This window comes from Channa argus, chromosome 22 (assembly GCF_033026475.1).
Source record: "Channa argus isolate prfri chromosome 22, Channa argus male v1.0, whole genome shotgun sequence".
Lineage (NCBI taxonomy): Eukaryota > Metazoa > Chordata > Actinopteri > Anabantiformes > Channidae > Channa > Channa argus.
In genome coordinates, this window is record NC_090218.1 from 3,608,729 (window position 1) to 3,623,603 (window position 14,875).

At 37.1% G+C, this 14,875-nt stretch overlaps 1 protein-coding gene across 6 annotated transcripts in view; it reads left to right on the plus strand.

Moving 5' to 3' along the window:
* The window catches only part of cadm1a (cell adhesion molecule 1a), a 322,140-nt gene that overhangs the window by 226,588 nt on the left and 80,677 nt on the right, over positions 1-14,875 (plus strand). For all 6 annotated transcript variants that reach the window (XM_067491839.1, XM_067491841.1, XM_067491842.1 and 3 more), the window contains one exon: positions 8,442-8,588. In XM_067491839.1, coding sequence (XP_067347940.1) covers positions 8,442-8,588 — 147 coding nt within the window. The remainder of the gene's footprint in view (positions 1-8,441; positions 8,589-14,875) is intronic.

Sequence of the window (14,875 nt, forward strand, 5' to 3'; positions counted from 1 at the left end):
TTGACCTTTTATCGGCTGCCTCTAGCAGTCAGTCGGCTGTGCTAACACAGCATTCACACAGCGAGCAGCTTGGTTGAAGGGTTGTTCAGTTCTCGCAGATTGTGGTTGAAATGATAAATGCTCCAAAAGCAAGTGGCTAGTTGTTTTAAGCAGCAAATGCACTTTGAAAATCAAAGCCATATATTTCTGCTGCTTAGCTAATACTTTTTATCTGTCTTTGTCATTGTTCTTGATTTTGATACAGTACATTAAGTAATAAATATAGTTTATTATGACTTTGATTTGTTCTTGTGCTCCTGCTGCTTTGACAAGTCGTCAATTGTGTTTTGCTGGCAGTGAACCCATATAGTAGAATACTTATATTTGTTTAACCTAAGAGATAACTTGAAAGATGATCAGGGACCTTAAAGACACTTTTTGTGGCAGTGTAAGGCTCACTAAGCATTACAGTGCTAAGATCACGACAGGATCCTGTAAAAGATAAAAGTTGTATCAGACAGTATCTTAACCATTGAGACCTCAATGACATATGTCGTCCAGCAAATTAAAGGTAATATATTTAATACTAATATTAATTTAATTTCAGCTGATGCACATTAGTAGCCTAGCTGCTATGGATGTGGTCTATCTGTATAGACTAACCAATGCAGCTTCCAAATTCCTATGTTTCGTCTGACATTATCTTACTTTTTTCTTTTTTCTGTCATAATTTTGTTGTATTACAGCCAAACTAGGCCTTGATTACCATAAATACATGCATAACAACATTATAACAAGCATGTTATAGGACGTTGTGAGCATTGACAAAGGTCTGGGCAATAAATGTACAGTACACTTGAGATTTTCCTCCAAATAAATTAAACTAACCAGTTGTTTTGTTCAAAAACATGTGCTCATCTGACTTGTCAGTTTGTATTCTTCTGCATCATCATTGGGTGTGTGACCTGTACATTTTACTGTAGAAAATAATACCTTTATTTATTTGTTCTGAAATATTACTATAGAAATCGACTCCTTGTAGCGTGGCAACATCATCATAATCTGGTATAAAAATATATATTAACGCTCAACTGACACATACATGGACACAGTGCACAAAACCCTTTTTTTGGAGCAACACCAACAAAAACCAGAAAAGGCTTGTATGCTGTTCAATAGGCATTCAATAAGATAATCGTGTTCCCCGAAATGTGAAAGAGAAATTAAAATCTCTCCATTGGCTCAGCAGAGAGCAATGTGGCACACAAAGGGCAAATATAGAAATTAAGAAAAAGCATCATAATATGCAAGATTACAATGTATTGCATCATACAGTATTTCCTATTATGACAGTATGAATAAATGCATGTTTAACAGTATATCTAATACAAAATACAATACAAGTGCTATTACTACCAACAACACCACAGGGTGATCTGGAATGGAAAAAAAAGATGCATAGCAATACGGATGCCTGGGTTAATATTTAATATCTTCAGCAAACTGTTTATCCTTCAATCTTGTGTGTTGTGTACAAATCATCAAACAATTTCTTATCTAATGAACCAAAAAGCCCATAATGAGCAATGCCGTTTTCAGTCAGTGTTAGTGTGTTTGATTTCTATGTGACCTAACTTAATATTCATACTTTTCTTACCGCATTAAATGGAGGCAGATGTTAGCACAGGCAAATGGAACGTGGCATTTTTCTTCCATCTCAGTCTTAGTGAATCTGGGCCTCGGGCTAGCTTTGTAAGGTGCAGTCTGAAGTGTCATTGTCTGACAACTTTAATCTTTGATTGGCTGCTTTAACTTTTTGACGTGGGTGGCTGAGGGCTGAAAACTTGTGCCACCTCAGTGCCATAGGCTAAATATGTTTCTGGTCATTGAAAAAGCAAAAAAGTGTCAAATGTGCATGGCACTTGATAAAGCCTTTGAACACAAATGTACTTGAATGAATCACTGTATGACATTTAATGCCTACACTGTACATTGCACAGTATGTTCTTAAAAAAACTACATTTAAAATCACAAATCATATGCCACATGCTGCAATAAATACATATAGGAAAATCCATTTTTACCTTTGACTATTCTTTAAAATAAAAGCAGGAGTAAAAGTAACCTTATACAATTGAATGTATTTGATAGGCTTTTATGACACAACAGCTCAATGTGAAGTTTTAGTTGTACACATATAAAGGTAGCATAAAGCCCAGAAAGTAAAAACAGCACAGGAGAAACCATTTTATGGGGTCATTTCCTATGCTTTTTTAGAGACATTTAAAATACTTAGACACCGTCATTTTTTCCACAACATCCCTGGGTCATAGTCGTAATAATGTAACTGACAAATGGTAACGCTGACTATTCATATGTCTCGATTAGGCTGATTTTTAGGCTGTTATAAAATAAAAACTAAAACCATTAGCTTCCAACTGTTGCAATCGTTTATTGTGTGTTTTGGAAAGTAGTCAGCAGAAATTTAAAGCCAAACACCTTTGCGATCATCAGAATATCCTATGATCAAATGAAATTGTACTGGGGCTGTTATGGCTATGAAGCCAGAGAATATCATGCCAATAAATCAGTGATGTATTTCTCTTCCTGACCATACTCTGGAGGATTGCCTGGTCCAGATTGATGCAGATTGATGCTACCATCCCTACTTTCCCTGTAGTATTGCTCATATTGCTTGAAAGATTGGAAATATGTGCAGTTCAAAGCTTTGCCGAATACTAACAGCATTGAGAGACTAAAATGTAGTACATATGTTTTCCATGGGGCCTTTGGCTGGCTGATATTGATGTCTATGTATGATATTCAGAATTTCTTAAATGTTTTTGCATGCAGATATTCACTTCTTCTGTTCATTGGATAAATGGATAATGATTGCACCTTTGTGTTTGTATGTGAATCGCATTTGTGATGAAAACAGGCACATTAAGTGATGGATATAAGCATATGGAGGAAATTTATTAAGTGCATCTCCAACTAGAAATTATATGTTCCTCCCACCATCTCTGTTGATATACCATTATCATAATGTCTATTTCAGTTATTAGAGGTTACTTACTATTGTTTTCACACTGCAGTGCAAGGCTGTCAGCATGTATCTAACTAAAATCTAGAGGCTAGAAGTCAAAAATAAAATGGAAAAAGAATAAAAGTTGGCTAAAAGACATGTTCAAAAATATCTATCTAAAAACAAATTGTGGAGAAAGTGGAGTAAACTCATTCCATAAACGAAGTTGCAAGATGACACCTTGCACAATGATATTTACACTATGTTGTAGTGAAAACAGGTGACAGGTGATTGCTTCTGACGTGGGACGAGGATTATCCATAGAAATTGGTGTAGACACATAACTGCCCATTCAAGGCAGGATTATTGTGCAAATTTGCCCCTTTGTCATCTTGTACAAAAGGTACAATTCTGTCAATGGGGTGGTCATTATTGACTCCTTTATACTCCCACAAGAAGTAGTGATAATGGCACAACTGTTCTGCTATACTGGCGGTATACGTATAAATCGATATGCAGCTTCAGGGTTTGGCACAAAGGAGCGTGACATTTTGAATTTTATTGTGAGATCATCCACCCCAGTTGTTTTTCTTGGAGAATAAATAGCATTTATGACATGAAGACTCAAGCAAAGTTGTTTTGCGTTATGTACAACATGTAAATGATTGTTGCCACATTCAGATTTGTTTAAGCAGCGTGTTTGAGTGATACTTCTGCCCCTTTTCAAACTGCACATCATAACCATCCTCAAATAGTTTCAGCCAGTGTCTACACACACATTGCTTTCAGGAAATTGAATCTGTGATAATATAATAACCATAACCATAATCGTTTATGGTAATCTACCATGAGTTTGTATCATGTTGTAAAAGTGCAAAATTAGTTGAAACACATCATTACTGTGTTTCTCATTTCAATGTGTCTTTAATTTCTGACACGTGTTAAATGTCAATAATCACATTTTGAATACTAGGATGCCAGTAGCTGTTTAAAAAGTGGGGGAGCCTTTCAGATTTGAGTTTAAATAACAAAAGAAGACATTAAAAAAATATCAGTGCAACATCAAAATGCCATTATGTCTTTCTAAAAGGGCTATGGAGGTACAACTGTTCTGATCTGCATGTACAATACGCTGTGGATGTCACGACCAAAGGAGGGGGGGGGGAAATGGCTCCCAATCTCAACAAGATTGGCAGGAGAGGAATTTTCCAACATGGCAGTGACCCCAAAAACACTACAAACACAAGAGGAAAAAAGTTATGAAGCTATGACCTGGCCAAGTATGCCCCCTGCCTTGAATCTAATAGAAAACCTTTGCTGTATTTTAAAAGTGAATGACAGAACTCCTCCAGGAAACTGAAAAGAATGGTAGAACATCTCCTGATACATTTGTACAAGACTGCGATCCATTTATGATGGGGAGTACTGCTATCTACAATTAAAAGCAAACATACAAATATACAGTGCCTTGCAAAAGTATTCATACCCGTTGAAAATGTCCATTTTGTGACGTTCTAAGCACAAATGTAAATATATTTCTTTGGGATTTTATGTGATAGACCAAAACAAATTGTTGCATTATTGTGAAGTGAAAGAGGAATGATAAATGGTTTTCAAACTAAAATACATTTACATTTTCAAGGGGTATGAATGCTTTTGCAAGGCACTGTATATAATAAGTCACTGATGAATGTTGTGCTGAACAATTTTTAAGTTAGGTCTTAATTTGGATATTTCAATGAAGTTTATTTGGTCAGTTTGTTTTTCAAATGAATTGTCTTCACTTTTTCAGGGCTTAGGCTAAAAACAAATAAAACTGTGTTAAATGAACATGATTTGTAATTACCTATAATTTTAGATGTCAAATTACTCTTCTAGTAAACTTGGAAGCTCGAGTTTATCTGCTCTTCTACAAAGTGGCCTCTAGATCCCAAAGACACTCATGACAAAAATAGTTGCCCACCAAGATGTCAGAAGTGCTTTTCTGTAGCAGCTCTGACAGTGGCCACAGCACATGGCTGTTGTTGGCCATTAATTATTGTAAAGCCCACCCCTGCCTTCCCGCACCATTTTCCAGCATGTCAGCATTGTTTATTTAGCACAACAGAAACAATTAGACAGTTGACAAGGCAGCCGGTTTGAAGTTGTTCCTACTACCTCCACTGGCTAAAAACACAACTTAGCAGCACCCTGCTGGCACCTTGTAACCTTCAGCGGATGCCTGGAAATGCATTTTGTAGTATGTTAGCGTATTATAATAACCAGATGCCCAACCCGCCGCCCACCTCTGCACACCTTTGAAAAATGAGGCTCGGTCTTGAATATTAAAGACGGTTGCTCATTTATTTAGGGCTGTGTTTGGTCCACCAAGAGATGCTGATTTGAATCTTGTTTGTTAAGCTGTCCATCCTTATCTGTCAACATCAGAGGATGCAATTTCTCCCTTCCCACCTCATCCTCCTTGTCTCCTAAATGGCAGAGATATTTAGAGGTGCTTGACAACTGAGGCATGCAAATTAGCAGTTGATGTTTCAGTTGCTTTTGCTTCTCATCCCCACCCCCAACTGCGTTGAGAAGATGCATTTGTGATGCTATTTTTGTGAATGTGTAGGAAAGTCTTAGGGGAGTTACTGTACAGTGACTTTATTCATAGGTTTTCTCTTATTTTAATTAACCTCTTTTTAAGAACTGGTGCATTCTAGTCTAGCAAATCCACACATGCATGTTCTCTGTGTACTGTAAGCAGAGCACATTATAAAAGCAATTTCCAGTTACTCCCAACACCAGTTGTAGGTTGTAGCATCATATTGAACCACCTGTGTTTAAGGTTTCATAATGTATTAGGTGTTAAACTGATTCAGTGTGTTCGTTTCTCAAGTTCAATTAGTCAAATGCAGCACTGCGTAGCAGGAATTGTATACTGTAAGTCAACTATTCCATCTGCTGAGAGCATCAAAAGTAGGGCTATGTACACAATACCAGTCTCATGTTACAAAATATCAGTATAAAAATGATCTGAGTTGACACGTTTGAGGTGACATGTGAAATGTAAATGGTACATGGTGTAGTGAGGAATAGTGTGTGTCTAGGACAGTGCATATCAGGATTTCTTTTGCCTCCCCTTTCCAAGTTTGACAACATCTATGTTGCTGACATACTCAATCCCAGACGTCCACCTCTGGCCCTTGCTATCTGATCACCGCTGGACATCTAGGACATCAGGTCATGAAAAACCACAAGCTAACACTGGCTGGTGTGAATGATTCAGCATGTGACCAGACAAGTATCTCTGCTATCTCAGTGTGACTACAATCATCTGGATCTGAGATGTATCATATATGGCAGTCTAATCCCCTGGCATTAGAGGTTTTTTGCAATGCGGGTCAGTCATGCAGGTTTGCTTTTTCAGGGTGATTAGGTGTTTCTTATGGGCCACTGTCCCAGTCTGAGATCATTTCTGATGTGGGTCACTGATGTGTCCTTTTGATAAAATGAAATGTATTTGACCATTTATATAGTTAAAGGATTTCTCAAATTGCTGATTTGCATTTTATTCCCCCTCTGTTTGTCCACGTAGCCTTGAGAATGTTAAGTATGCCTTTTGTGTATATCGACAAAAAAGTGTTGCGCTGGGGACACTGACATAACTTTCAGACACTACTGGCAGGCTGCCATTCCTTGGTTTTGTAACAATCATTTAAAAATAAACCAAAAACACTGACTGCTTACCATCAGCCGCAACAAAAGATGCAACCCCAAGCAAAGTCTAAGATGTTATTACTGTAGTTTTTCAAATCAAAGTAGCACAGAGCTAGAAAGAATCAATTTTTCATTCTTCAGGCAGAGATAGGCTATTGTTTGTGAAACAAGGAAGTACAGCAATCTAAGTGGCGGCTTATGACCGATGATGGCTGTGACCAATTTTTCTGAGCCCACAGGAGCAGTTTCCGTGGCCATTCACTTTATTTATGCCCGTGGACACACGATAAGGGGCTTTGGACCTCCTCCAGCCGAAACCTTATATTAAACCAGAACACTATGTTGAAAAAACAGTTTACACTGTGGGTAAAAGAACACAATTTTAAAGGCACAGAGCTTAAAAAATTCAATAGGTTTCACTCCTTATCGTGTTTTCTAAAGTTCTATAGTGCATACCATTAGGAGAGGCAAATTGGAAAAGGGGGCCGCTTGTTTCTGTAATTAAATAAACCAAACAATTTAAAAAAACTGAAATATGTCTTCTGGAAACACTGGCAAAGGTTAAGCTACTGTTCTTCCAGTGCCTGTAAGAACAAGGATCATTACTGTCCTCTAAGGTGCCCTTCAATAGCGCAAGCGCAATAAAGTGCCCTTTAAGGTGCCCTCACAGTACAGCAAAGGTGAGGAAGTCGCCATAAAGTGTGCCCCCACAGTAGAGCAAATGCAAGGAAAGGCCCTCTAAGGTGCCCTTACAGTAGAGCAAATGTGATAAAGTGCCCGACTGAGCGTCTGTATTTGTAGGCTGCAGTAAGTGATTCCCTTTTTTGGCTGTTTTAATTGAGTTTATCATTATTCCCTACTTCATGGTAACCTACAGACCAATGCTATAGTTATGAACCACATTTATTCCTCCTCATGCTTTCTTTTTGTAAAGGTAAATGTATGTATGAGGTGTGAGATCCACCACTGTCTAGAACACATTGTACCAAAGTCAAGAGTTAAATAGTGTACAGTAAATAAAAACCATTGCTACAGATTGAGAATGTCAACTATTTTTTTTTATTTATGTATTTATTTAAATCTCAAGATAGTCTAAAACACTTATTTATTCAGCATAATTCTCATAGTAATAAAATATTTCTCTAAATTCTCGAAAGAGAAAGGTGGGCCTCACTGAAAAACGTTTGAAGTGCCACTGCTGTTGTTCTTCAAGTCTGAGTAAAGCATAAGAAAAGTTTTTCCACACATTTCTACAGAAAAAATAAAAATAAAACAAATGCATCATTAATTTGTCTCCATTTAAGAGGCATGAAAAATTAATCAAAAGTTCAAAGTGGTGTTGAAACAAGAATGTCTGAGAGAACCAATCCAGATTAAAATACTGTTGTGTTTTGACTTTTCCTTTATTTTCAACTTCAATCACTGTGTATTGAAGCACATATTCCATTGTTACTGAGCTGGTCCTAACCCTGCTTTTTCATTTATTCCATTGTGACAGTAATTCCTGTAGCCATGTCTTCATGGTTTCGGTTAACACACCTAAAAGTGTCTGTAATTATGTGCTATTTAAGATGTGGTGTGTGGCATTTTATTTTATACCCTAAAAAAGATCATCATCATTATTCCAGGTTTCCTGGGGTAGGGAGAGGCTTCTATCTCTGCTTTGGATTCTTCTTACTTTATGCATATGTCAACACATTAGTTTTAATGTATGTGTCCTTGTCTTTGTCCTTTATAGTGGTGAGTCAGAACCTGGTCACAGACAATGTGTCCGTGGTGGAGGGCGAGATGGCCATCATCAGTTGTCGGGTGAAGAACAATGACGACTCCGTTATCCAGCTGCTGAACCCCAACAGACAGACGATTTACTTCAGAGACGTGAGACGTAAGTGTTACACAACATTATTAGTTACATTATAGTGGGATGTACTGTCATCTTTAATTAAGGAGTGTTGCTGTTTACTGCTGTGTTTTAATAAAGTAAAGTAAATGCGCACATTTTGATTGAAGAAAAATACTGTTGACGTGCTGACAGTTAACGACAGAGTAATTTTATTACATGTTTTATTCATAACAGTCACTAAAACTAAACTAGCTTTTGCAATTCATCACCAAACATTTCTGCTGACCTCATGTCTGACGTTGAGAAGGACTGTACATCACCACTACTTTAGGAAAACTTTATGCATGGTCGATTATGTATTGTTTGGCTTAGTCTACAGAAAATATATGGCTGACTAGAGATGGCAGGCTGTGACAGACACTGCTGCTCTGAGAGAGCGATAACTTCCGTGTCTTAATGTGATTGACATCAGATGCGTTTAATTATAGTTCAAAGGAGTTTGATGTGATCAGATGACATGGAAATCAATCTCAGTGATGCATTTATTTATGTCAGTTTCACCGGTTCATTTAGCAAGCAGCTGTAAAATTAGACATTTGAAATATCATTTACATATGGTGCAATTGATTTAAACTGGAATTGGTAGGAAAAGCAAAGACAAATATAATAAAACGTCTACAATTCAAGTTTTTCAACATAATTAATATTCTCTTACATTACTTTCAGTTTGGCCCACACCTCTGCGGCAGTATTAATACAGAAGGAAGTGAATATAATCTACCAAATATGCTGAGTTTCTGGAATGCCCACTTTATTAAAATCCCCTCATATTCATAGACCTTTTTTGTCCTCACCTCTTATATGTGTATAAATATATAGTGTACCAGGCGTGGACCTATTCACAGTTTCCGGTGCTGGGTGTTGTTCACCTTCCAGGTCACATCTTGCAGGGTTTAAGAGCACAGAAGATTGGAAATTGGATTCATTATGATTTTGCAATACAGGGTTGTAGATATTTAAAGCTGATAACTTCTGAAACTCGTAAGGATTTGTTTTATGCTGAACTCATCAGCACTAACAGTGTAACAGTGCAAGGAAACTGCAAGTATTTATGGAATCTATAAACAGAATGATCCAGCAGTAATATCCACAGGCTAACAAGTACTTGTTCCGTTGCGTATGTGAGCGTAGTACGTAGTGTGTTCTGTGTTCTGTCTTTCCAGGGTTTGACTTTTTCTTAATAATGTTTTCCTCTTTGTTTCTAAAAAGTTGTTCTCAGTATCAAATTATAAGATATTGTAGACGTGTGTAAGTCTATAACAACAGCATTAAATTCAAAGTATTCATCATATGCTTATTGATATGTGTTTAAATATGCGTATAGCTGAATTATGTAATCCAGGAATTTGCGATGCTCCAATCACAACAACAATACATTAAATCAAGCTCCAGTTGATTCTGTACAACCTTGCAATTTAAAACATCATAAAAACATTGCTACATGCTTTACTTATTTTTTTAGAAAAGCTGTTTCAAAATCAGCTATTTTAGACCGCAGCAATCATAAAAAGGTCTGTGAACTCCTGGAGGGACTGAATTGGCCTTTTCTTGTGTTAACGTCAGATTCTTACATTGTGTAACCATCAGCCTTGACATTCTGCATATGACTTCTCTATAGGGTTGCCCTTTATTTTCCTTGATTAGGAAAAGGGAGTTGCTAGTGAACTTAATGCAAGCAGCATTATGTTGTCTCTAAAATATATATTTCAAGCAGTGTAAAAAGACTGTTGAAGATGTTGTTTGTTTGAAGAGGTTATAAAATAAGACTTTACTGCTCCCCAGGGTTAAAATTAGATGTTAACTGTGTGATATCATTTCTAGACTACAGTCAATACATCAAACTCCTTCAGTATTTGAAAATCAAATCAAGGTTGAGGAGTCAAACGGCAAGCCTTACCTCATTACAGATTACCTGAAAAACTAAATCAGGAGCCTCTTCACTGATGTAGAGTGATGCTATTGCAAGTTACTGTTCCTCTTGCTGCTCTCTCACCAACATGAATTCAGCAGGCTGATGTGGGTCAGCTTGGCCCAAGCTTGTGTGAATGTGTGTATCTAACCCTGCTCCCACACACTGGCACCAAACACACGTGTTTTCTCTGTAACATCTGGCTACAAAGCAGTGTGTGTGTTTGAGCTGAGAAAGAAATGCTTAGATTTTATTCTGAATTATAATTCTTAAAGTCTGATATCTTTGTCATTTTACATTAAATTTATCAAATTTTAAACAACCTGAAGTTGCCGTTGTGTATTTAAATTGTTAAAAAAAAAAAAGACATTTTTATTCAGTATCTGAAATAAACATACATCACTCAACCTGATGTCATTTGTGGGAATATTATGAAAATTGCACTTCACTCAACTCATGAGTGTCTCAAGATTTAAAAAAAAATATATAATAGAAACTCATCATATGCATCCAGGTTTTGCTTTTTTACAGAATCTCAAGGCTGTGATTAACAGTGAACATATCATTTAGCGTTTCAGCAAATAAAAAGAACAACGTATAATTCTTGGCAGGCAGTGGAGACCAAAACCAGACTGAAAAGCTGAGTGAATATGGGACAGACACAGAACTTCAAATAATGCCATCATTGCCCATCTTTATGTGGATTTGGAAAGTAATTTGCTTACATATTAGCCATAGGAGCTTTGGAAGACAGAATGTGAAGATTTATGTATCTAAGAGTTTGTTCAGAAGTCTGCAGTGTTTGGGAAATTATGGAGCCGGAAAACCATTTTTGTAGAAAATCAAAAAAGCACATTATAATATTTTACAAAAGAATATAATGTCCTTCATTGTTTAATGAAAAATTAAAATTTAAAATTTTATTTTAAATTTAAAAACTTATGTACAGAGTTTCCTTTAACCTCTACTCTTTATTTGCATTAATTTAGATTAATGTTTAAAAGACACATGTTCAGTGTAATTGGCTGGATTGCGCCCATATGTTTGGAATATCTAAAAGAGTTTCCTGTTACCTTGTGGCTCAGTGGGTAGAAAATTCAGGATTTGAACCAGGAGAATTCTGCCTTCCAGCCCATGCACCAGGTATGTCCTTGTGTGAGACACTCATTGCTAAGCTCCCCAGGTGCTTCCTGTGTCTGCCCACTGCTCCCCCAGGGGGATGGTTTAAATGCAGAGAACAAATTTCACTCTAAGGTGTACAGTAAGTGTATATGTACTCAGTGACAATAAAAGAGCATCTGTGCAGTTATACAGTGTTTATATTTCATGACCTTTTACTTGAGTTAAGACTTTAAACTTGAGAACACACATACAGCATATACAGTATTAGTACTAATAAATAAGATCTTTCCACATTTTGTGAGGTGACTGTCAAGCCCTTCTTCACACTCACCATTTCCTTCTTGGTGATGTTCCCCACTTGTGCTATACAAGGGCACACTCGCCGAAAGCCCTCATGCCTATGCTAAACCAAGCTTGGTATTTATCTGCTGTTGCGCCAAGCTGCGATGAGCTGACTCCCACTTGCTGGCTGTCAAGGGCAAGGTGTCTTCTTTGACGGGGGGTTCCTTGATCTCCTGTGATCCCTTCCAGGCATCTTCGCTGCAGATGCACTGCTTCATTATGACATGGCCTCCACCAGGCAGCCTCCGAACAACATTGCCCCCTTCAAAATATCACATCTGCCATCTCTGTCTGAATCCACACTGGTGGATTATGTTTGTGAGTGTGAGATGGAGAGCAAGAGAGGGTAAAGAGACCGACAGGAAGGAGCACTTAGAAACTGGCTGCATTCGCATGCACAGACTAACTTGGCTTATTGGTCAAACTTATTTTGTCTACCAAAAGCTCAGATGCATGTAAGTGAATTTTTGTTCAAGTTGAAATAATAATTATATTCAGAGGACTGATGTGTTGCATAACAAGATTTTTTCTGCAATAGACTATTCCATAAAATTTAGCAACTTGTTTAAATTGGACCTAAAAAAGGAATTAGCAAAATCAAAGCAGCACAAGCTGAGATATGTATCAAGGTCCAAAAAACATCAACAGCATTTCCTATAATTTAACTAGACAGTGTATTTCCTTATGCCGTTCCTGCTTGATAAACAGCCATATCTTACACATTTCTTAAACCTCACACCGACTAAGATGTGAGGCTTGTTACTTTATAGCTTGGGATCAATCTGATGTTCTCCCTCTGTAAGTACTCCTGTAGTCCCAAATCACTAGCTAGGGAAACCAGAATTTACCAGATTTAATAAAGTAAAAGTACAGTAGCACTGAAAAGCCTCTGAAACATTTGGTTCCCTCAAGTCAGCTGTTTTCAGGCTTATTAAGTAAACTGATATGTGTAGAGATGGTGGGGTGACCCTTGAGGTTATGCTTTGGTGCCGCTTTCTTGACCTGCCTTAAATAAATGGTAGACTCATGTTCACAGATGTTTCCCCCGGAATCAAAGTATATGTTCAAAAGTTCAGATGACGTTACAGCAGTTTACCTCTATGAAACAAATATGTTTGACTGTGTTGTTTAACAATTGATTCCAACCAGTTTATGTACAGATGGCGAGTTTCCGCAGCAAAATGACCTTTTTAATATGTGAAGACTGTTGTGATCAATTCAGAGTCAGAAGTAGTAAACACAGCTGGTAGGTTGTAGCTCAAAGTGCCATATGTTTCAGGATAAACATATTAGATTAATTCACCTTCCCTCAGCTTATTTTTCAACGCCTGATATATCTGTGAGATTTATGCACTTTAGCTTCTGATACAGACTGTATAACAAACTTAGCAATGAGCAATAATAATAATTATTATATTCTCTCATTTTTCTGACCAGATGTCTGTTCGCATATGCAAAACATTTTGGCCTTGCACTATAGCATAGGTAAACTTGATGCGCATGCCTCTGTTAATAGTGCAGCTATTGTGCTGCCGTACCTTCTTATTCTTTTTCAACAAATTTATCATGTACACGAGACCACAGGCATATACTGTACTTATGACATCACTCACTGAAGCAGCAAGTATATTCTTCAAATACACACCTACAAGGTCACGTATAAAAAATAGCTGAGAGTAGCACTTGAAAATTCGCACACAAACATTGCTCTTGTTCTTTTGTGGAGAAGGGGAAAGAGTTTCAGTTTCTTTAGCAGAAGGTTCACTGAAGGGCAGCAAGGTTCAGGGTAAAAGGCTGTATGTGAAAACTGTTAATGAGCCAACAAGAAGTGAGGGGAAAAAACATATACAATAATTTCACATGAAGGACATGTTTGAAAGGAGAAAGGATAATGAAGCTGACCTGATTTTTATTTTAATGAATAGAACTTTTTTGAGAAAATGTCACAGTGCTTAATGCAATTATATTACTTTTATTGAAAAACATATTAAACTTATTTCTTCAGAATTTTGAATTGTGATAGGCCAAAAAATCCAAGGCAAGCAAAAACTAAGCTAAGGTTCAAGGATGGTTTGTTTCACAATCTTTTGTGGGTGGTGCTATATTTTAGCCGCAAGCCAAGTGAAAAACACAAACAAACCTTTACACATAAAATTATACCCATGTGTTCCTGTTTTTGATTGTGACATATTAACGCATCGTCTCACCACTTGGTGATTTAGCAGTAATGTCAAATACAAGCAGCGGTAGGGCGTCCACACTGTGAGGGGGATCGTGGGCGGGTTTACCTGCGCCTTATATTAAATGGGTCACCTGCATATCTTTGGCTAAACAGTTGCTCAAATTTGATAAATGGAGAGGAATAAAAACTATAAATGAAAATAAAATCACAAAAAGAAAAAAAAGTATGTTTGTAAAACATAGGTATGAAGATTAAGTAAGATGTCCTTTTTGTTCCTGCTTTTTATTATATTCATCGTACTTGTTATTTTTGCTTAACTATGCAAGATGTACAGTAAACATTATGGTCACACTCGCAAACCAAAAAGGTGGCTCTCCTCTACTAAACTACTATGTCAGCAGCACTGACCTACTACGGAGAGTCTTCTCAGAATCAGCACAGAAAATCAAAACACAGCTTCCAGCTCACAAAAAGAAAATCAGGGGAAACCTCTAACCACTGTATCAAGCGTTGGTAAACAATCAATGCGGTCATTGAAAACCAGATGGCACCTGCATCTCCCAACGGTTAACACAGGGTGAGGCCACCTCCACGTTACCCATCAACGAGACAAACCTTTTGACTCACTCTGTTTTATTTTTGCTTTCCTTTGTAAAAATGTACACTGTATTGACTCCAAATGTTTGGAGTCACATAGTTTGTCAAAATATTTCA